This window comes from Saccopteryx leptura, chromosome 11, assembly GCF_036850995.1.
Source record: "Saccopteryx leptura isolate mSacLep1 chromosome 11, mSacLep1_pri_phased_curated, whole genome shotgun sequence".
In the NCBI taxonomy this organism is placed as follows: domain Eukaryota; kingdom Metazoa; phylum Chordata; class Mammalia; order Chiroptera; family Emballonuridae; genus Saccopteryx; species Saccopteryx leptura.
The window spans coordinates 71,110,201-71,133,342 of NC_089513.1; the positions used below are offsets into that span (position 1 = coordinate 71,110,201).

Below are 23,142 nucleotides of genomic sequence, written 5' to 3' on the forward strand. Positions count from 1 at the left end.
AAATTGGTGGAAATTCTATCAAGTCCTATGTGCCCTTTCCACCGCTAGCAGTTTACTTCCCAGGTGACAGGTGACTCACAGCAGGCCCTGATGTGGGAGGGAGGACGGCCATGCAGCCCTGATGGGAACAGCACCTACTGGAACAAACCCAAACATCCTCCGCGACCTTCCGTGAACAAAGACAGCCATACAACTGACACTCTGCAGCCTCTGGGAAGCGTGAGGTGGATTAAATGGCAAGGCCGTGAGAAAGCAAGATGCCGTCTAATACATGTGTGTGTCTTGTGTGTTTTTCAAAGGGCACACATGCTTTCTGGAAAGGACACAGAAGTGCTCGGGGGGCCTCTAGGAAACAGAGCTGGGAACCTGGGGGAAGAGGGGGCCTCCCATGAACTTCCTGTACTGTATGACACCCTCCGATAGGCTTGTAAATTATTTGACTACAGATCTCTCACAGTCAGAAATATGCGAAAATGATAGTCCCAGCTCCAAGAGGTTCATAAAATTTGGGGCAAAAGTAGCCTGACCAGGTGGTGGCGCAGTGGATAGACTGTCGGACTGGGATGCAGAGGACCCAGGTTCGAGACCCTGAGGTCGCCAAGCTTGAGCACGGGCTCATCTGGTTTGAGCAAAAGCTCACCAGCTTGAGCCCAAGGTCGCTGGCTCCAGCAAGGGGTTACTCGGTCTGCTGAAGGCCCGCGGTCAAGGCACATATGAGAGAGCAATCAATGAACAACTAAGGTGTTGCAACGTGCAATGAAAAACTAATGATTGATGCTTCTCATCTCTCTCTGTTCCTGTCTGTCTGTCCCTGTCTATCCCTCTCTCTGACTGTCTCTGTAATAAATAAATTAATTAAAAATAAAAAAAAATTGGGCAAAAGTGAAAACAACTCATTAGAGCCGTGTCCATGGATTCAGGAAATTGACGTTTCATGCAGACTGTCAGAATGAGGTTAGGATTTGCTGAAGACTGAGTTACACCATCCTAATGACAGCAGCAAATGACTGGGTCTCTCTCTCTTTCCCGGGGCCTGCATTCACACCAAATGTTCAAGAAACGGTTCCCCAACCGCCAGAGCTTTGCTCGGTGGGAAGAAGAGCTGAATCCCTTCCCACTTGGAAGATTTGTGTGGTGACCACGGCAGCTGCTGTTGGTCTAGCTGGCCGGAGAATGGGTTATTTTTAACTCCGAGGCCTGGAGACCAGTCTCAGGTGCCCGGGCAGATGAAGCAGAGGCTAGAGGGTGGACTCTGATGAGCTGGATCCACTCTAAGCTGTGGCACTATCAGGAAGGCAGTGGAAACGGACAGCGGTCTTTCAAGAGGAAAGACGAGCTTCAACTGTGTGTGTAGGAGACGCGCAGGGTCACCACATACCTAAATTCAATGACAACTGCTAACTCGTTCTGTGCCTGTCACTGTCCTGTTCCCAGGTGGAAAAGCACACGGTTCTCTGGCTCAGTGTTCTGAGGCGATTCACTGGGTCTGAGCCTTTCTGGGGTTCACTCCTCTTTGAGAAGCTGATGAAAGCCACGGCCTCTCCCTCCCTAACACTCCGTGGAAGAGCGACACGTGAACACAACTTTGCACACAGTTACAAGTCCCCGGGCACTGGGACCCAGGCTAGACAGGACCATAAACGAATGTTCCTCATCCCTCAGCGTGTCCTTTAGAGACACTTACTACTGTAGTCATTTTTGAGTTAAAATTATAACCGTCTCTGCTAATATTTATTAAATCGTCCTCTGATGTAATTTTACATTTGCTTGACGACTGCAACATGATTGATCCCGGAACGGAAGAAGTAGGGCAGCGTCCCTACGGCGTGCTGGGACAGTGCTGGCAGGCTGGGACGTACAAAGGTAGTTTTATATTTACTGATTCTGTAGCCTCGCGTCTCCTCCCTCACGCAACTTCCTTGTGTCAGCGCGGGCAGACCTCTCTTCTGATTCTGCTGCAGTAAGAAAACCAGAAAAACAAGCCTGTTGAGTAAAAGTAATTGTCTCTCTAAGTGCTGAGTCACGGAGCCCAGGACTGCTGAGGGCGGTGGTGTGGTCCCGGCACTGGGCAGCTTCCACCGCGGAGGCCTCTGTGCTTGCTTCCTGCGGAGGGATCCAGGACCCACAGCAGGGTGAGGGGACAGCTCTTACCTCCTTAGGAGCAAGCTCGAGCCATCCACTTTAACCAACTCATCTGTTTGTCATTCATTCCTATTGTAATCTTACTGATTTGAGACAGAGGGAGAGAGAGAAGCATCAGTTTGTTGTCCCACCTGTTTATGCATTCATTGGTTACTCTTGTATGTGCCCTGACTGGGATCAAACCCGCAATCTCAGTGCATGGGGACAACGCTCTAACCGACTGAGCTACCAAGCCAGGGAGTAATATTATGATTAATGAACTGTTTAAAATACACCTCGTCCTGGCTGGGTGGCTCAGTGGATAGAAGGTCATTCTGGTGTGCTGAGGTTGTGCGTTGGGTCCCCGGTCAGGGCATATATGAGAAACCACCAATGAGTCCACAACTAAATGGAACTAAGTGGAACAAGTTGAGGTTTCTGTCTGTCTCTCTCTCCTCACCTCTCTCTCAAATCAATGGAAACATTTAATACCCAAAAAGTCTGGTAGTAGAAATTCTGCTGTGGAGTCAGGCATTTCTTGCTCCTTTGACTTTAAAAGAAACCTGCCTGCATCCATCCTGATGGATTCACAAAGGGTCCCCGGCACCCACAACTCAGCTGAGGTACGAAGGCAGCGCGTCTTACAACATAAGCTACCAGAACCTGGGCTGCCTGGGCTCGAATCCAGAAACTTTTGCGCTGTGAACTGCTGCGGTTTTGTGTTCTGAGAGGGTGAGCAGTGGAGCCCGGCCTGTCCAGACCCAGCACGCCGCCACAGGAAGCCACGGGGCTTCAGAGACAGCGGGCGGGGCTCTCAGCTCCAACCACAGGACCTTTTTTCAGGGTCTTGATATCAGAATCTGTAAGTGCTAATTCTGGGGGATGAGAGATCAGTTTATACTAAGGAATTTATGGGAGATGATCGCTTGTCTTCAAGTTCAGTAAGAGATTTAGAAAGCAGAGGGTCTCTCCAAGTCTAAGCCTGAAATATATGTGCAAAAGGGCAAAGTGATCACTGAGGCGGGTGGAATAGAGATTATATCCACCATATATTGAAACGTAAGATGAATTAAAATAGGGGAAAAGAAATACAAACTATAGATCAATAAAACAGAATTCAGAAATAGACCAAAATACAAACATAAATTTACTCTGTGATGAAGATAGCATTTCAGATTAGTTGGGGTAAAAGGGAATACCCCAATTGTAGGGAAAACGGCCGGAAATTGAAATGCCGCCCTGGCACACGTCCTTGGCGCAGACTTCGGAATGCCAAGTCCCGCGGGGGCAGGACGCTGGCCCCGTAAGCACCGATAAGATTGTTTAGTGGAAGCTTCTGCGCCTTTCAGCCACTTCCTGCATCCCTGCCAGGTTTTAGTGAAAGCACCCTTCTCCGTTCCTGAGCCTACGCTCTGCTGACTTGTTTGCTGATTAAAGAAACAAATACGACCAGGCTGCAGAGCTCTGGGCTCTCAGTTCCAGAGGCTGGGAGTCCCCCGTACCCATCTTTTTTCTCTGTTGTGTCTTCCGTGTTTTTTCTTAAGTCCCACAGTGCCTGCCTTTTGTGCACACCCACTGCTAAGCTGGTCTCGGCACCCAATAAAACTTGGTAAATAGCTGGTTGTTTAGAAAGAAATAAAGCTTGATCCCTGTGAAATACCTATCAGTCAGGGTTCACTGTGGGAACAGCAATTCCTCTGGAGACTTCAAACAGAAAAGGATTTCATACCGAGAATTAGGTCCCTAAAAATCACAGATACTCTGGAGGGACAGAAACTGGGCTCACCACACTTTTGGACTCAAGGCCCTATCACCATCTGTGACCCAGGGAACAGAAGGCTGGTGCAGCTGCTACCAGCATTGCCTCATACCCAGGAAGCAGGTGGCAGACACTAACACGTGCAGTCTGGTTCCTACAAACACCTCCTGTCCACTGGCACGGCTCCGGTGCAGGGCCTCTGCCTGACCTCCCAAATCGGGCCAAGTGCAAATCTCTGGCGAATCTAATCCATTCCGAACCCTTACCTTTAGTCTGCAAAGCAGTTTTAGCTTTTCATCCCCTCTGGAAAGAAGTCGAGAGGCAGGGCATAATGCCAAGTGCTAAGAGACAATACCTAGCATACATTCTCACACTAAAATCAATCCCAGATGGAGGAGTTATCTGTAAAAAATAAAATGAGTATATCAAAATGTTCTAGGAGAAACAATGATTTAATAATGTTGGGTGCCAAAGGTATTTCTATGTACAATATAAAAACTCAGGAGCCACAAAGGAAAAGCGATGAATTTATCTACATAAAAGTTAAAAATGGTGCAGTTATTAATTATTTTAAATACTTTGAGCAGCTATGGCACTGCTAGAAATTTATAGTATAGAAATATTTGTGGAAGTCTGTACCCCAACAAAGCAGCATTAGTTGTAAAAGCAGAACTCTGAAGACGAGTAGTATATAGAATTATGATCCATCCTATGACAGGACACTAAGGATTTAGTCAGGGTGTTCCCTCTGTGTGATACGTACTTCACCTGTGTTAACACGGTCCCTCTGTACAACATGTACGGACAGACCCTTATACAGCCATGGGCCGCATAATGATGTTTTTGGTCATCAAGGGACCACACAGACACAGTGCTCGCCTGAGATTATGGGACTGAACAATGGCATCGCCTGGCACCCTGGTTGGCAAACCGCAGCTCACGAGCCACACGCGGCACTTTGGCGCCTTGAGTGTGGCTCTTCCACAAAATAACACGTGTAGGCGCTACCTCGGTAAGGAATGTACCTACCTGTATAGTTTAAGTTTAAAAATTTGGCTCTCAAAAGAAATTTCAATCGTTGTACTGCTGATATTTGGCTCTGTTGACTAATGAGTCTGCCGACCACTGGGGCACATCAGAGCCATCCCATCACAGCACAACGCATCACTCACGTGTCTGTGGCGCTGCTGGTGTAAACAAACGTACTGCACCGCCACTTATATAAGTATAGTACATATACCTATGTACAGTGCCTAACACTCGATAATAAACAACCATGTTGCTGGTTTATGTGCTTGCTGTACTTTTTAGTATTAATTTAGAGTGTACTCTTTCTACTTATAAAAAAATTTCGCTATAAAATAACATAGGTTGTGCTATGCCAGCCACCACCTCGTATGTCTTGTGTTTGCCATGTCTCTCGATTGCCTCACTTTCTCTTGTGCCTGTTTAATCTCCTGTTGCTCTGTAGAGTAGCATGCTTGCAGCCGGGAGCAGCAGGCTGTACCACCTACTGTGTGTAAGTGCACTCGATGTCGCACAATAAAATTGCCTAATGACACATTTCTTACAAAGTATCCCTGTTGTTTAGTGGTGTGTGACAGTACTGCCCAACTTCACACACGTTACATTAGTTTTTTTAAATCAATAGGTTATCTTGATGGGAAAATTATGGTACATTCCTTTTCTTCCTTCTAACTCCCTAGCTTAGACCGTTTAAACTTCCTAACTTCCCTGACCTCTCCCCCCAAAACAAAGATAATTTTGTAACTACTAATATTTTTTTTCTTAGAATGTTCATGGGTTTTTTTGGTTTTCCAATTTAAACACACATGATTTCAAAGTTATATAAAATTGTGTTCTATCTAGCAATCATTCTAATTTTACGGCAATTATTTTACATATAAAAGTTATGAATTTCAGTTGAAAGAAAAACTGTACTTTTAGAAAATCGTCCTATATACATACACATTTAGTTTTTAATTTTATAACCTTTTCATTTAAAATCATTCTCTTGCCAAAAACTATATTTCCTCATAAAAGATAAGTATCTAACAAGTAATTAGTATGTACACACGTAGCTGTGAAAAATTACCCATAACTCTTATATTCTGTTCCAAATATGAAAAAATTTCCTTTTGAAAGCATTTTAATATTTCTCATTATCAAGAAAGTATCAACAATATTTAAATTATTAGAAGTGGCAAATCCAATTATATGTAATCATAAGCAGCAGTCCTTTAGAAAATATATTTGAAAAGTCGTTATTCCATAAATATTTACATTGTTTAAACTGTATAACAGCAACACCGTCTGAATCTGGCTTAGCTGAGAGTATTAATAAGAATTCCCCCCACTCCTGAAACACTATTCATCCTTAATGATGGAGACTTTATCCTTGGACTTATTCAGCATCTTTATGTCATCCAACAGCTTTTTGGGTGTTAAAATATGCGTAGAACCTGGTAGGAAAAAAAATAAATTTTCAGAAGCCAGCAGTTAAATTGATTTTCCTTGGCTAACTACACTGTCTTATCCTTCAAATATCCCAAGTTGGCAGTCTCGGGCAATTTAACAAAATTTTTATATGACGCCGTCCTGAAATCTGCCTAGACTGTAGTACTTCAATCCTTCCTCTTCACCTTCAGAAACACCGCCGCTCCTGGTGCTCTGTCTACGCTGTGCCAGTACTGACAGAGGTTACTCTACCCTCATGACGTAACAGTCACTGTGCGGGCGCAGAGAACCATTACGCAGCGCTGAGGACTGAAGCTTGGGTCAGGACAGTTTATGTATCAGTGGCTTTGAAACGAAAATTCTTCTTCTTTTTTTTTTTTTTTTTCATTTTTCCGAAGCTGGAAACGGGGAGGCAGTCAGACAGACTCCCGCATGCGCCCGACCGGGATCAACCGGCATGCCCACCAGGGGGCGATGCTTTGCCCCTCTGGGGCGTCGCTCTGTTGCATCCAGAGCCATTCTAGCACCTGAGGCAGAGGCCACAGAGCCATCCCCAGTGCCCGGGCCATCTTTGCTCCAATGGAGCCTTGCTGCGGGAGGGGAAGAGAGAGACAGAGAGGAAGGAGAGGGGGAGGGGTGGAGAAGCAGATGGGCGCCTCTCCTGTGTGCCCTGGCCGGGAATCGAACCTGGGACTCCTACATGCCAGGCCGATGCTCTACCGCTGAGCCAACCGGCCAGGGCCTGAGACGGAAATTCTTAAAACGAAATTCCACGTATTGGCCTTGACAATGTCAGGTCCACATTCACAAAATAAATCAAAATATTTCTGTAGAAATGTCTCAAAAATTATTTAATCATGAGAGCAAGAAAAGTACAGAACCTAAGATTTGAAAGGACGTATTTAATGTTTAAAGAATGTAGTATTTTTTTTTTTTTTTTGTATTTTTTTCTGAAGCTGGAAACGGGGAGAGACAGACAGACTCCCGCATGCGCCCAATCGGGATCCACCCGGCATGCCCACCAGGGGGCGATGCTCTGCCCCTCTGGGGCGTCGCTCTGTTGCGACCAGAGCCACTCTAGCGCCTGGGGCAGAGGCCAAGGAGCCATCCCCAGCGCCTGGGCCATCTTTGCTCCAATGAAGCCTCGGCTGCGGGAGGGGAAGAGAGAGACAGAGAGGAAGGAGAGGGGGAGGGGTGGAGAAGCAGATGGGTGCTTTTCCTTTGTGCCCTGGCTGGGAATCGAACCCGGGACTTCCGCACGCCAGGCCGACACTCTACCACTGAGCCAACCGGCCAGGGCCAAGAATGTAGTATTTTGAAGCTTATTCCCTCAAAAACTGGAGACTCAAAAGAAAATTATCAAAAGGTCAACCAGGAAAAATCTCTAGTACATTAGATAAAACACACTTTGATTAAAACAGGTGTTCTGCTTCCAATCATTCAGCTCTAAATGTAAAATACAAGATAAAGTTTTACACATATATTTTTGTATTTAGAGTTTGTTTTAAAAAATAGAAAAGAGGAAAACAAGTCTTACCAATAATAACTTCACAGGATTTATGTGCCTGAGAAACTTCATAAGCACAACGCATTTCAGAATATGTAATTCCTCCAATAACAAAAACAATCAGTTTTGACCCACTTTTCCGGTCCTCTAAATAATTAGTTCTGGGTTTCTGACGAGCACTGAAAATAAAACACAAACATGTCCTACTTCCAAATCCTTGCTGCGGACAGACTTTTCAAAAGGTCTGCATCAAGCAAATTCAAAGTTGGCACCAGGTACACTGGTTTTAGGAAACAACCGTGTAAGGACTGGGCACCAGGAATTAGGCAGGTCAGCCCCGCTGCAAGTTTAATTTTGATCTGATAGTGTAGACAAATCACTCATAATCTAGCTCAGCACTTTCACCTCCAAAACAGAGCTAACACCCTCTCTGACTTCTTTCATAGGAAGAAATAATGTATCTAAAAAGTCTATGACTCCCTGAAGTTAAAGAAATGAGAAGGTAGCACAAACTACAGGCTTTAAAGATACGGGGGCGGGGAGTGTCACAGGCCCTGATTTGGAGCTGACCCGGAATTGGACCCCCCTGTGGGGACTCCACAGAGTAAGGTGGTGGGAGGGACGGAAGACAGCAGCACTCCCAGCGGCTGAGGGGAGAGGCCACAGGGTGGCGCTGGTCAGAGGGCACCCGCTGCAGTTACACAGCGTGAATACGTCCAGAGCTAACGTACAGCCTGGGAGCTACAGTCAAGGAAACTGTCTTGGAGACTTGCAGTCGCCAAGAGGGTAGATTTTTTTTTTTTGTATTTTTCTGAAGTTGGAAATGGGGAGGCAGTCAGACAGACTCCCACATGTGCCCAACCGGGATCCACCCAGCATGCCCACCAGGGGGCGATGCTCTGTTGCAACCAGAGCCATTCTAGCGCCTGAGGCAGAGGCCATGGAGCCATCCTCAACACCCGGGCCAACTTTGCTCCAATGGAGCCTCAGCTACAGGAGGGAAAGAGAGAGAGAGAAAGAAAGGAGAGGGGGAGGGGTGGAGAAGCAGATGGGCACCTCTCCTGTGTGCCCTGGCCGTAAATCGAACCCGGGACTTCCGCACGCCAGGCCGACACTCTACCACTGAGCCAACCAGCCAGGGCCTAGAGGGTAGATCTTAAACTAAGTCTTCTCACCATAGACACAAAAAGGAAAGGAAACAGTAATGTGAAGTGATGAATATATTTGTAGTGATCTTTTCACAATGTATACATATCAAAACATCAAGTTGTATACTTTAAACACATAAAATATTATTAAGTCAATTATATATACCTCAATAAAGCTCTTAAAAGAGAGACCTGGGTTTCAACTCCAATCCTGTTTCTAATTCAATATAACTTTCAGCAAGTCACTTAACCTTCTAAACCCAAGGGTTGTTTTCAGGATTAGATGAAGTAACGTACAGAACACACTGGTATGGAGGCTGGTACCACGAAAACACGCGATAAACAGCAGCCGTTATTTCTACCACTTCCTCCCCAGCTGGCTGTAGATATGCGCTGTCCAGTACAGCACCCACTTAGCCACACAAAGTTCTTTAAATTTCAATTAATTAAAATGAAATTAAAAGCTCATTTCCTCAGTGACAATGGGCACATATCAAGCGCTCAGTGGCTCCACGTGTTTGGTGTCTCCCAAACCGGACAATGCAGATACAGGACATCTCCGTCACTGCAAGGAAGAGCCACTGGGCAGCACTGGTCCAGACCAGAGGAATCGGCTCCTCCGGTTCCCACGCCCCACTGGTAAAAAATGTGAGCTTACGTTTGAAAAGCAAATAAATATTTCAAAATAACCATTTATATACATCTATTAAAATACATATTAGTTTATAAGTCATATATGTGTACTAGTGTATAGTAATAAAGCATATTTCTCCCTATTTTTAAAATCCTCCCTTTTTTAGGTAAAAATAAGCACCCAATGGATCATCTTGTTGCCACTTTGGAAACCATGCCCAAGATGCCCTCCAGGACCCTGCAGGGGAGGATCCCACAGGGCACCTGTAATAAGTCTCAGCCTAGCCTGGAATGACAACTGCCATCTGCCACCTTAAGGAACAAGGAGGTAATAACAAAGAAAGGGGAAGAGAATTAGGTGCTAGTTTTGAAAGAAAGATGAACAGGAACAAGTATACTCTCGGTGACCACACAAAATAAATCAAAGACGTATGAAAAGTGCAACTCTGGCTTAAAACAGTTTTCAAAAGATAAAGGATCAGAGTAAGAAAGAAAACTAAGGAGACAGACTGCACAAAGGGTGACGTGATTCTAGGAATCTCTACAGTTCTGAAGAGCAAGCTCAGGACAGAGATTACATTTCATTTGTTCCACATACGTGTGTAAGACACTGCTATTTTTTTGCACCCTGAGAGATAAAAAATTTACTAATCACCAGATCCTGAACCTCTCTCTCTAGAAAGCACCTAGAAGCATTGGTTAAATAAGAGCAAATATCTTTCAAAGGCACAGATTAAGGTAAAAGGTAAACCAGAGAAATCTTCAAGAGTCAGCAGTAACAGAGGAAGCTAAAAACTAGAGTGGTAGCCTGACCAGGCAGAGCATCAGACTAGAATGCAAAGGACCCAGGTTCAAGACCCCGAGGTCGCCGGCTTGAGCGCAGGCTCATCTGGTTTGAGCAAAGCTCAGCAGCTTGGACCCAAGGTCACTGGCTTGAACAAGGGGTCACTCGGTCTGCTGTAGCCCCCGGTCAAGGCACATATGAGAGAGCAATCAATGAACAACTAAAGTACCACAACGAAAAACTGATGATTGATGTTTCTCATCTCTCTCTGTTCCTGTCTGTCTGTCCCTATCTATCCCTCTCTCTGACTCTCTCTGTCTCTGTAAAAAACAACAACAACAACAACAACAACAAAAAACCCCAAAAAACTAGAGTGGTAAATGGACTTGAGTCTGCCTTGTGGAGTATTAGTCTAATCTTAGCCAACGAAGGGCTTATAGGTGTTCACCTGTTGAACAAGGAGATAAGCTTTCGGTATCATGTAAGTAGGGACTGGGAGACAACACCCTACATAAGGTCAGAACACCCATCAAGTGAGTGGACCCAGCTGGTGAATTTAGCACATTTCAAAGCAGGTATTATATAGGATTAAAGAATTAAAGAAAATTATGCTAACAACTTAACCATAGAGAATCTCAAAAGAGAAACAGAAACTAAAAACAAAAACAAATGAAAATTCTAAATGTGAAAAGTATAACTAAATGAAAAAAAAATCACTAGATGGCTCAATAGCAGATTTGAGAAATCAAAAAACCCAGAGCCTTGCAGATGGATCCACAGATATCACACCTGAACAGAAAGAAAAGTGAACAGAGCCTTCATGAGGCTATGTCAGATCTTCCCCATCTGTGCAATGGAACTTCGTAAGAGGAGGGAAAGGGAAACAAACGAGCAGAAAGTAATTTGAAGAAGTAATAAAAATGTCCCAAGTTTGATAAAAAGAATTAACTTACAGATCCAAGAAACTCAATAAAGCCCACATAGAATAAATACAGAGAACCACTCAGACATACCATAAACTGCTGAAAGCCAAAGACCAAGACAAAAATTCTGCAAAACACAACTCTACATATACTGTTAAGAATATAAACATATGCCTGACCAGGCGGTGGCGCAGTGGGTAGAGTGTCAGACCAGGACATGGAGGACCAAGGTTCGAAACCCTGAGATCGCCAGCTTGAGCCCAAGGTTGCAGGCTCAAGCCCAAGGTTGCTGGCTCGAGCAAGGGGTCACTCGGTCTCCTGTAGCCCCCTGGTCAAGGCACATATGAGAAGCAATCAATGAACAACTAAGGTGCCACAACAAAAAATTGATGCTTCTCATCTCTTTCCCTTCCTGTCTGTCTGTCCCCATCTGTCCCTCTCTCTGTCTCTCTCTGTCTCGGTCACACACACACAAGAAAGAATATAAACATCTGTAGAAAATGCACAGAGCTATGCGGGTGAGTGACAAACACCAAGCTCAGGACAGGGAAAGGGAGAACAGTCAAGTCGGAGGCTTAGATACAGGAAGCTTGGATCAAATTTATGAAGATTCATTTGTTAAGCTGACACTGAGGATAAAGGTGGGCATTGTAATCTTCTCCGTAGCTTTCTGAATATTTCAAGTATTTCATCAACAAATAAACTATCAAAAAACACTGGGCCCTCTGCTATGTGAAGAATGATGGAGGAAAAACTCTTTAAAGTTTCATGAAAGTACCTTTCATAATAAAGTACCTTTTCATTATTGCTTACCTGGACTTAACTTAAAACAGGTTATAAAGAAAAACTGCTTGTTAAGTTTTTTTATAAAGCGTTGCATATTCATTATAGGAAATACACAATTATATAAAAAGAAAAAACATATGCTTCAAGGAGAGTTGCCAATAGAAAGAGAACCAGTGTATCATTTCAATCACTGGTGTGCAGCAGCATCGGAAAAATGTCCCTGACTTTGATGTACAGCTTTACCTCACGGCTCCGGAGCCATTCCACACTGCTGGGCACTGGGAACAGTACGGCCATTCCTTTGAATCTAATCTATTATCAGTGGCATCCTAGGGAAGAAAAGAGTTAACACCATCATGAAAATAAATTCCAAAATACTTTTATTTACTTCTTTTGCATAAAACTAAAAATATGTATTTACAATCAAAGAACATAAGGATATATAAATTTTTTTAATTTTTAAAATTTTTTTAATTTTAAAGAGTGGTTGGGGGCCCTGGCTCAGTGGTAGAGCGTTGGCCTGGAGTGCTTGAGTCCAGGGTTCGATTCCCGGCCAGGGCACACAGGAGAGGCGCCCATCTGCTTCTCCACCCCTCCCCCTCTCCTTCCTCTCTGTCTCTCTCTTCCCCTCTCGCAGCCAAGGCTCCATTGGAGCAAAGATGGCCTGGGCGCTGAGGATGGCTCTATGGCCTCTGTCTCAGGCGCTAGGATGGCTCTGGATGCAATAGAGCAACGCCCCAGAGGGGCAGAGCATCGCCCCCTGGTGGGCATGCCGGGTGGATCCTGGTTGGGCGCATGCAGGAGTCTGTCTGACTGCCTCCCCATTTCCAGCTTCGGAAAAATGGAAAAAAAAAAAAGAGAGGTAGGGGGAGAGAGGGAGAGAGAGAGACAGGAACAGGAACATCTAGCCATTCCGGTATGTGCCATGACCAGGGATCGAACCAGCAGCCCCTGCACTTCGGGCAGACACACCAACCAACCAAGCTATCCAGCCAGGACTTAATTTTTTTTAAATTATTGATTGATTTTTAGAGAGACAGAGAGAGGAAGGGAGAGAGGGGGTAGGGGAAGGAAAGCATTTATCTGTTGTTCCACTCAGTTGTGCACTCACTGGTTGGTTCCTGTGTGTGCTCTGACTGGGGACTGAACCCACAACCTTGTTTCGGGACAACACTCTAACCGACTGAGCTGACCAGCCAGGGCTGATATATAAATTTTTAATAAAGTAAGGTTAGCCCTTTCTTTGAACCTTACAAATCTCACTTGCTTCAAAAGTTAATGTAATCACTTACTTACTTATTAAACCAGTATTTATTGCATGCCTACATTTCTTCATTGGGAGGGTCCCCCCATGGTGGGAGGGTTCCAGGCATCTTATCAGAACCATTAGGCCCAGAGTCCTCGGGATTTCTAAGTACCATCCTAGTGCTGACACAGCTCTGAGACTTCCGGAGAGTCCAGGCCTCACCCATCAGAGCAGTGTCTCTACAAGATGTACACCTCTGGCCCAGGGTAAACAAGACAATCTGTAGGAATAAGGCGAATTTTCATTTTAAAAGTTCTCCTTTTTCTTAGGGTTATATTTTATGATATACTTATGCATATGGATACACTGTATACGTTTTATTACTACAGTATACAGTTTATATAGTCATGCTGTAGGCTCACGCTTATATTTTCTACGGTTAAGCGCACGTGATCAAAGAAGGTTGGGGACCGCTGCTTTTCAGCATGGCGGTACAAATGGTACTAGTGAGTGGGTGCAGGGGACTCAGCAGTACACGCGTATTTCAGTAAGACTGCAGGAAGTGAAGAAACCAAGTTCCAGGAGAAATCCTGAAGGTCTTAGATTACCACTGAGCCAAATGTGGATTTTCTGAGTTTAACATGCAAACCTTGCCTGCCCTGTGGTGGCGCAGTGGATAAAGCATTGACCTGGAGCGCTGAGGTTGCTGGTTTGAAACCCCGCGCTTGCCCAGTCAAGGCACATGCAGGAAGCAACTACTATGAGGTGATGCTTGTCATTCCTCCCCCCTTTCACTCTCTCTCTCTCTCTCTCTAAAAATTCAATAAATAAAATCTTGAAAAACCTCCCCCCTTTCTCTCTCTCTCTCTCTAAAAATTCAATAAATAAAATCTTGAAAATGCAAATCTTTGTTAAAGGGTTCAAGACAGTTAATTCTTATTTTAAAAATATAAGCCAAGAAAAACTAGTTAGCTCTACATCATTATAAAAATTATATGCTACAGAAAATAAAGACTAAATTCTTCAAAATTTTCTTTTCATCTATGATTAAGCACGTGTGACATAAAATTAGCCCAAGCAAAACAGAAAAAATATAGTAATAAATTGTACCCAATCAGATCCTAAGGGAAAATAGAAATTGTAGCTTAAGTCAAAGGAAAACTAGAATAAATGGAACTATATAATTATGACTGAAGAATCAATGTTACTATTTGACTGAGTTCATAATATAATATAATCTTTATTAGTTTATTTTCTAATTTCCTACAATTGAATATTTTCTAAAAGCAAACGATACTAATAGCACAAACCTTACCTGTTGGATATAATAGCAAGCTATAGTGAGGTTTACATTTTAATAACAAATACATTTAAAACAACAGCAGTTTTTTTCCGTAAAGCATGCTTATTTATCTGTCAGTCTATCTATCTATTTGCTTATTTATTTATTTGGATGTAATCAGTGGTGTTTCTTTAAGGACTTCAAGGAAAGAATCTTTAAGAGTCTCCTCTCCTTGCCCTGGCCGATTGGCTCGATTCCCGGCCAGGGCACACAGGAGAAGCGCCCATCTGCTTCTCCACCCCTCCCCCTCTCCTTCCTCTCTGTCTCTCTCTTCCCCTCCTGCAGCCAAGGCTCCATTGGAGCAAAGATGGCCCGGGCACTGGGGATGTGCTCCTCGGCCTCTACCCCAGACGCTAGAGTGGCTCTGGTCGCAGCAGAGCGACGCCCCGGAGGGGCAGAGCGTCGCCCCCTGGTGGGCGTGCCGGGTGGATCCCGGTCGGGCGCATGCGGGAGTCTGTCTGACTCTCTCCACCCGTTTCCAGCTTCAGAAAAATACAAAAAAAAAAAAAAAAAAAAGAGTCTCCTCTCCAAGCCCTTGCCAAATAGCAGTTGGTTGGACTGTTGTTCCAATATGCCAAAGGTTGTGGGTAGGGTCCCCGGTCAGTGCACATATAAGAAACAATCAATGAATGCATAAGTGGAAAAACAAGTTGATGTTCTCTCTCTCTAGCATCAATAAATAAAAGATAAAAAATAAACAAACAGCCTGACCAGGCGGTGGCGCAGTGGATAGAGCACTGAACTGGGATGCAGAGGCCCAGGTTCGAGACCCCAAGGTCGCCAGCTTTAGCGCGGCCTCATCTGGTTAGAGCAAAAGCTCACCAGCTTGGACCCAAGGTCTCTGGCTCGAGCAAGGGGTTACTTGGTCTACTGTAGCCCCACGGTCAAGGCACATATGAGAAAGCAATCAATGAACAACTAAGGTGTCGCAATGCACAACGAAAAACTAATGATTGATGCTTCTCATCTCTCCGTTCCTGTCTGTCTGTCCCTGTCTATCTCTCTCTCTCTTTCTCTGTCTCTGTAAAACAAACAAACAAACAAACAAACAAACAAACAAACACACAAGAGTTTCCTCTCCTCCCTAGAGCCCAGATACAGCCTTCTTTTGTGAACCCACAAGTAACGCAGAAAATTCCTGACTTATAAATAGGGTCAGACTGACAGGTACACTTACAGAGAGCTAAGAATACTCCACAGTGCCTGACCAGGTGGTGACACAGTGGACAGAGTGTCGGACTAGGATGCGGAGGACCCAGGTTCGAGACCCCGAGGTCACCAGCTTGAGCGTGGGCTCATCTGGTTTGAGCAAAGCTCACCAGCTTGGACCCAAGATCTCTGGCTCCAGCAAGGGGTTACTCGGTCTGCTGAAGGCCCGCGGTCAAGGCACATATGAGAAAGCAATCAATGAACTAAGGTGTTGCAACAAAAAACTGATGATTGATGCTTCTCATCTCTCTCCATTCCTGTTTGTCTGTCCCTGTCTATCCCTCTCTCTGACTCCCTCTCTGTCTCTGAAAAATATAAATAAATAAAAATAAAAATAAATAAATAAAAAAGAATACTCCACAGAAAGGCAGTCAGGGTATAAGTAAAATGTAATGAATTTTACCTCCAAAATATCTTTGATATATGGAGTCCATCGAGAGAGTTGAAAAGTTTCTTCTGCAGACCGGTATTTTCTTAATGGTTTGCCTTGTGAAGACTAATATAATTAGAGGGGAAAATTGAAAAAGCAATAATTTATTTAGTGATACTCTTTTATTAAGTTTTCTAACCACAATATTTAAGATACAGCATATACTATGTTGTATTTAATTAAAACTAAGAATGGAAATGCCTACTCAAATAATCTGAACAGGTGTGGACACATGACTATATAGTATTTTTTGCTTTAATGATAAAATTTATAATAGTACCAGAAAATATGTTTACTCAAAGGTGCTATAAAATTTGATGGGAAAGAGTGAGATTCTAAATAATTCTTTCAAAATTTTCTATTAATGAATAACAAAGAGAAAAGCATAAATAGCAAATCACAACAGAAGCTATCAGGCATAAATTCAGAGGAAGATGTATTTGTCCAAATTACAAATGGGAAACAAAATTTTAATTTTTTACTTACCAAATCTATAGAGTGAAATTAAGAAGACTGTCCACATGAATTCCCATGTAAGAAAACATTTAATGCAAACACCCACACGTGCATACACATCAGTATATACAGAATGTAAGATTTCTTACCTGGGGGACAATGGGAACACCAAGGTAACTCCAGTTACGAATCATGTCACTCTCATTTTCTATCTTTACATTCTGGATCAACCTGTCCAAATTCTCTTCCGTAGTTCCTTAGATAGTTAAAAACGTGAGTCATATAATTGCTATCACAATCATTTCTAGGTTTCAGATAGTACCCACAAATAATGCTTGTTAAATAGGAAGCAAACATTTAAATCGGATACCCTTCAACCTTCTCCCAATTTTATATTTTTCCTTTTATTTATATTAAGCAATTTCAGCTACCACCTTTGAATTTTCTAAAATTCTCTTATGATCTTTAGTAAATCACTTACTACGATGTGATTTTAGAGCTGGGTATTGTATATTCATGAAGATGAATAAAGTCTCCATTACCATTATTACTGAAGATATACAGCAGGACCGCTCGTATTTTATCATAATTATCGTAGTTTTTGCTGAGCAGAACTGGAAGGAGCACCCGCATGGAGTCTTTCACTTTCTGTCCCTCCACATCAGTGCCAAGTGCCAGGTCCTTAATGGAAATGACACCGTCAGCGGTCCATAACCCCAATTCATTTCCAGTTAAAAATATCCATGATAAAATCTTGCCAAATTTTAATGGAATACTGATGACATTTCACAGGAAAATGTGAGCGTCGTGTGTAAACTACTGATTGGAGAAAATGTAAAAAGTCAAAAACTAATCCAGAGAGAAAGGAACCGTTACTATCAACCGGTGTCAGCGGGGTGGCCAGAACCACGGGTGGCCCGGAGCACGGAAGCGTGCCCGTCTGCAGTAAGATGTGCTGTGAGTGAAAACACCAGGTTCTACAGACTCGGTGTGAAGGGAAGAATGTCAACTAGTCCACTAATCAATTTTTTATATTGATTACATGTTGAAGTGATCATGTTTTGGATATAATGATTGGGTGAAGCCACATATATTAAATTAATGATAATTGTTTCATCTTTTTAATGTGACTGCAGGAATATTTAAAACTACCAGGCGTTGTCAAACTTTTTATAAAAACCACCCACCTTTGCAGTGCTGGTCAACCTGGTCCCTACCGCCCACTAGTGGGCGTTTCAGCTTTCATGGTGGGCAGTAGCAGAGCAACCAAACGGCATCGCGATTGGCCCACCATGAAAGCTGGAACGCCCACTAGTGGGTGGTAGGGACCAGGTTGACCAGCACTGCAAAGGTGGGTGGTTTTTATAGAAAGTTTGAGGACACCTGTGACAGCATTGATTTAAAGTTCCCCATTACAAAAAGCTTCTTACACAAGTTTACTGTGCCTGCCCAGCACCGTGCAGGATGCTACATTCAATGCTGCACCTCTGAGACCGGCCTGCCACCAGGCCACCTGAAGTAATGCTCCAAACACACATCATCCCATTCAACCAAAAATCACTGACTAGGAAGGCCTTGCTTTGCTTACTATGGTGTCGTCCAGCTGCTTGTTAATACTGGTGGGGAACGACGTATTAAAGATGGCACAGGTGAGTCCCCCTCTAAGAGAGATGGTGTGATTCGGGACACACTGTGTGAGCAGAGTCAGGTTTCACCCTGGAAAGTTCACCCGGGAAATCTATTGTGGAACTAGGAGTTTCTAACTGTCCGTACCTGCTCAGTTTTGCAGAGCTTCTCTATGTTAGACTTGAATTTACTCATGCAGTCTTCTGCTAAATTAAGATGGACAACTTGCTGAAAAGCAAAAAAAAAAAAAAAAAATCAATCATTTAAAGCAGCAATTTTCAGTGATGCCGCAACAATTTTTAAAACATACAGTATCTGGGGTGGTGAACACACAATATATATTTACAATGTATCACAGCACACTGATGATGTGTTATAGAATTGTACACCTGAAACCTAGCTAATTTTATTAGCCAATGTCAACCCAATAAATTCAATTGAAAAAATTAAGAACTTTAAAAAATGACATAGTATTTCTTTAATTTACATTTCCTGAACTAGTCCTGTTTTAGCAACCTTTTACATGTTTTTAGCCATATCAATTTGTTTTTCTGTGAACTGCCTTTTCCTATTGTTTTAATTAGGTTGCTTACACTTTTTAAATTAATTTGTAAGAGTGTTTTGACTATTAGCAGTATTATTGGTAATATACAAGTCTATCATTTAACTTTTTCATATACTATATTCATTATACTTTCATCATATAAAATTTTTAGTTTTTTGTAACCATGTCTATCTTTTCTTTTATAGCTTCTAATTTCTAACTTTTTTACAGATTTTATAGTTTCTGATGTTAAGACCTTACTAAATTAGTCGTGGTAACAAAAATAAATAAGCATGCAATATCTGATTAGCCAGGGGCACTGACCTCTTTTCCTTTAGATTGTCAAATAAAAAAATGACAACAGCAAACACAATAGCTGTCTATATGAATGAATCAAAATTATATCAATTTTTTTTTTTGGTCAGGTCAACAAAAGAGTACATATTTTGGTGAACCACAGAATTTTAGTAATTAGTTTATGTGTGCCACAAGATGAAAAGGATTGAAATAGCTGACCGAAAGAAAGCACTTTAATTTCAGCCCTGGCCAGGTAGCTTAGCTGGCTAGAGCACTGTCCTGACACGCCAAGGTTGCGGGTTTGATCCCTCTTCAGGGCACATACAATAATCAACCAATGACAGCATGCTTGAGTGGAACAACAAACTGATGCTTATCTCTCCCTGACTCTCTACCTTCGTCACATTCTAAATATCAATACATTAAAAAAATTTCTTTTGGTCCTGGCTGGTTGGCTCAGCGGTAGAGCGTCAGCCTGGCGTGTAGAAGTCCCGGGTTTGATTCCTAGTCAGGGCACACAGGAGAAGCGCCCATCTGCTTCTCCACTCTTCCAATAACCTGGATGGACCTTGAGAACATTGTACTGAGTGAAACAAGTAAATCAAGAAAAGCTAAGAACTATGTGATTTCATATAGGAGGGATATAAAAAAACTGAGGCTCATGGACATAGAGAAAAGTGAAGGGGTTACTGGGGGAAGGGGATGTAGGGGAGGGGGGAGGAGAGTAAACAGGGACAAATATATGGTGACAGAAAATGATTTGACTTTGGGTGATGGGCACACAGCATAATCAACAGTTCAAATGCTACAGAGATGTTTACCTGCCTGAAACCTATGTATTCTTACTGATCAATATCATCCCATTAAATTTAATTTCTAAATTAAAAAAATCTTGAAAAAAAATCAAGTCCTTAAAGTCTAGCAGAAAAACTTTGAATTTATATTACTGGTTCATAATTAGGGTACAATATGATAAAAATATGTAACAATTATTCTGATAACTGATAAGAATAACTAGAACAGCAAGTCCTGGCTAGTTGGCTCAGCGGTAGAGCATTGGCCCAGTCCTGGGTTTGATTCCCGGTCAGGGCACACAGGAAAAGCACCCATCTGCTTCTCCACTCTTCCCCCTCTCCTTCCTCTCTCTCTGTTCTCCTCCTGCAGCCAAAGCTCCATTGAAGCAAAGTTGGCCCGGGCACTGAGGATGGCTCCATGGCCTCCGCCTCAGGTGCTAAAATGGCTCCGGCCACAACGGACAACTCCCCAGATGGGCAGAGCATCACCCCCTGGTGGGCATGCCGGGTGGATCCTGGTCAGGTGCATGTGGGAGTCTGTCTGACTGCCTCCCTCCCTACTTCTAATTTCGAAAAAATGCAAAAAATAAAAATAATAAAACAAAACTAGAACAGCAAATATAGTTTATCTGACCACACAGTTTACTCCTAAATAACTATTAAAGAACCAAATAGAATAACAATCACCAGTCTATCCAATGTTAAATGTTCTTATTAAGCTGATAAATGCTAAAACATTCTCTGTATGGCTATTCAAGACAAAGATATGAAAAAGTTTAAGTTGGATATGGTTAAATCTAGAATAATACTGGAAAGCTTAGTTATTTGGGATATTTCTCAGAACTAGAATAACAGGACAACTAACACCAAGTACTCCATGACACGCACTGCTAAACTTGACCACAGAACAGATGGACTAATATATGGTAAGGTATCTCACGTGCATTCTGCTTACCTTAGAAATCTGTTTACGGAAATGCGGCATCTTTTTCATCAGCTGGGTGAGAGCACTAAGTGATGTCTAGGAAAACATAAAACATTTTAAAAACAGCTTATGACTTAGTTATTATATATAACAACTTTAAAGTCCTGTAGTGTTCAATATTTATTAATTTACTAAATATCTGACACATTTAAGAAAACTAATTTTAAAATGTTTCAGTTTCAATCACAATAAAGTAGCTGATATCAAAATTATTCTCTCTCCATAAACAAAAACACGATCGGACAGAACAAGTAAGACAACAGCTTTCAGGCAATGAATAAGAAACAGCTCACAGCTAAGACACCTGAGCAAAGGCAAGCACAGAAGGTGATCCTGCACTAAACCCCGCTTTTCCCTGGGACACTTCCAGAACACACTGAAAGGAATCAAGAGTTCAAATTCAAGTCTCTCTGGCAGAGGGGGAAAAGATTCAAGTTAGAAACTGGTAAGGTAGGATTTGGGGGAAAGGGTGCTAGGGAGAAAAGAGCCGGTCACTATGTAACTCAAAGATGTACAGAGGGATTGACTGCCTTTGGTCCCCTGGCCCAACACTAAGCGGCACATGCACAGGGCATAACTCTTAAAGGCCCAGCACAGAACAACTGCTGGGTAGCCAAGCGCTGGACAGAGATTTCAGAGGGATCTTAGTGCTAAGAAAATACCAATACTCTCTGATTCCACACCAAGTAGATCCTAAGTGAACACTCCAGACAGTCAGTCCTAGAACTATGTCTTCAGACTAAGAGCAAGGCTGAAGTCCACTCAACACAAGAAAGCCTACATGATGTCTCAACCGAATCAAGGTTAATCATCAGCAAATCAACTACCTGCCAGAACAGAACTCATTCCTCTCTGCTGAGAGAACGTCATCCAGAGCCTCTGTAAGTACCACCCATAATATCTACATACAATATTTAGGAAAATCATAACTCAATATAAAAAACCTGGCCGACTGGCTCAGTGGTAGAAGGTCGGCCCAGCATGTGGAAGTCCTGGGTTTGATTCCCAGACAGGGCACACAGGAGAAGTGACCATCTGCTTTTCCACCCTTCCCCCTCTCCTTTCTCTCTGTCTCTCTCTTCCCCTCCTGCAGACAAGGCTCCATTGGAGCAAAGTTGGCCTGGGCGCTGAGGATGGCTCCCTGGCCTTCACCTCAGGCGCTAGAATGGCTCCAGTTGCAATGGAGCAATGGCCCAGATGGGCAGAGCATCGCCCCCTAGTGGACATGCCGGGTGAATCCCAGTTGGGTGCATGCGGGAGTCTGCCTGACTCCCCGCTTCTCACTTCAGAAAAATACAAAACAAACAAAAACACCTAACACAATGCATCAATGGAAGTATCTAAATGTCCTTTTAAAAATAAACTTTAATGAAGCAAGATAGGCACAATGTTGCTAACTGCTCAGGCTAGGTAGTGAGTACATGGGAGTTCGTTTTCTCTACTTTTGTGTGTTCAAAATCTCCCAAAATGCAAAGTTCAATAGATAGAATAAAGTTTAAAACAAACTTTTTTTTTTTTTTCTCTTTCATTTTTCTGAAGCTGGAAACAGGGAGAGACAGTCAGACAGACTCCCGCATGCGCCCGACCGGGATCCACCCGGCACGCCCACCAGGGGCCACGCTCTGCCCACCAGGGGGCTATGCTCTGCCCATCCTGGGCGTCGCCATGTTGCGACCAGAGCTACTCTAGCGCCTGAGGCAGAGGCCACAGAGCCATGCCCAGCGCCCGGGCCATCTTTGCTCCAATGGAGCCTTGGCTGCGGGAGGGGAAGAGAGAGACAGAGAGGAAAGCGCGGCGGAGGGGTGGAGAAGCAAATGGGTGCCTCTCCTGTGTGCCCTGGCCGGGAATCGAACCCGGGTCCTCCGCACGCTAGGCCGACGCTCTACCGCTGAGCCAACCGGCCAGGGCTAAAACAAACTTTAAAATTCATCTTCATCATGGTCCTGGCCGGTTGGCTCAGTGGAGAGAGCGTTGGCCGGGCATGGTTCGATCCCAGTCAGAGCACACACAAGAGCAACCATCTCCTTCTCTCTCCCTCTCCCCTTCTCTCTCTCTTCCCCTCCATTGATTCGAGCATCAGCCCCAGACAGGGGTG

The 23,142-nt window shown here is 43.5% G+C and overlaps 1 protein-coding gene across 1 annotated transcript in view; it reads right to left on the reverse strand.

Annotated features, from left to right (window-relative positions):
* Positions 1-4,313: 4,313 nt before the first annotated feature.
* STXBP3 (syntaxin binding protein 3) overlaps positions 4,314-23,142 on the reverse strand; it is a 47,136-nt gene continuing 28,307 nt past the window's right edge. The window contains exons 12-19 of the mRNA XM_066352720.1: positions 21,018-21,083; positions 18,575-18,655; positions 17,344-17,482; positions 16,951-17,057; positions 16,319-16,411; positions 12,362-12,447; positions 7,875-8,023; positions 4,314-6,342 (exon numbers count right to left, since the gene is read on the reverse strand). Of these exons, the coding sequence (XP_066208817.1) occupies positions 6,248-6,342; positions 7,875-8,023; positions 12,362-12,447; positions 16,319-16,411; positions 16,951-17,057; positions 17,344-17,482; positions 18,575-18,655; positions 21,018-21,083 (816 nt within the window). The 3' untranslated portion in view covers positions 4,314-6,247. The remainder of the gene's footprint in view (positions 6,343-7,874; positions 8,024-12,361; positions 12,448-16,318; positions 16,412-16,950; positions 17,058-17,343; positions 17,483-18,574; positions 18,656-21,017; positions 21,084-23,142) is intronic.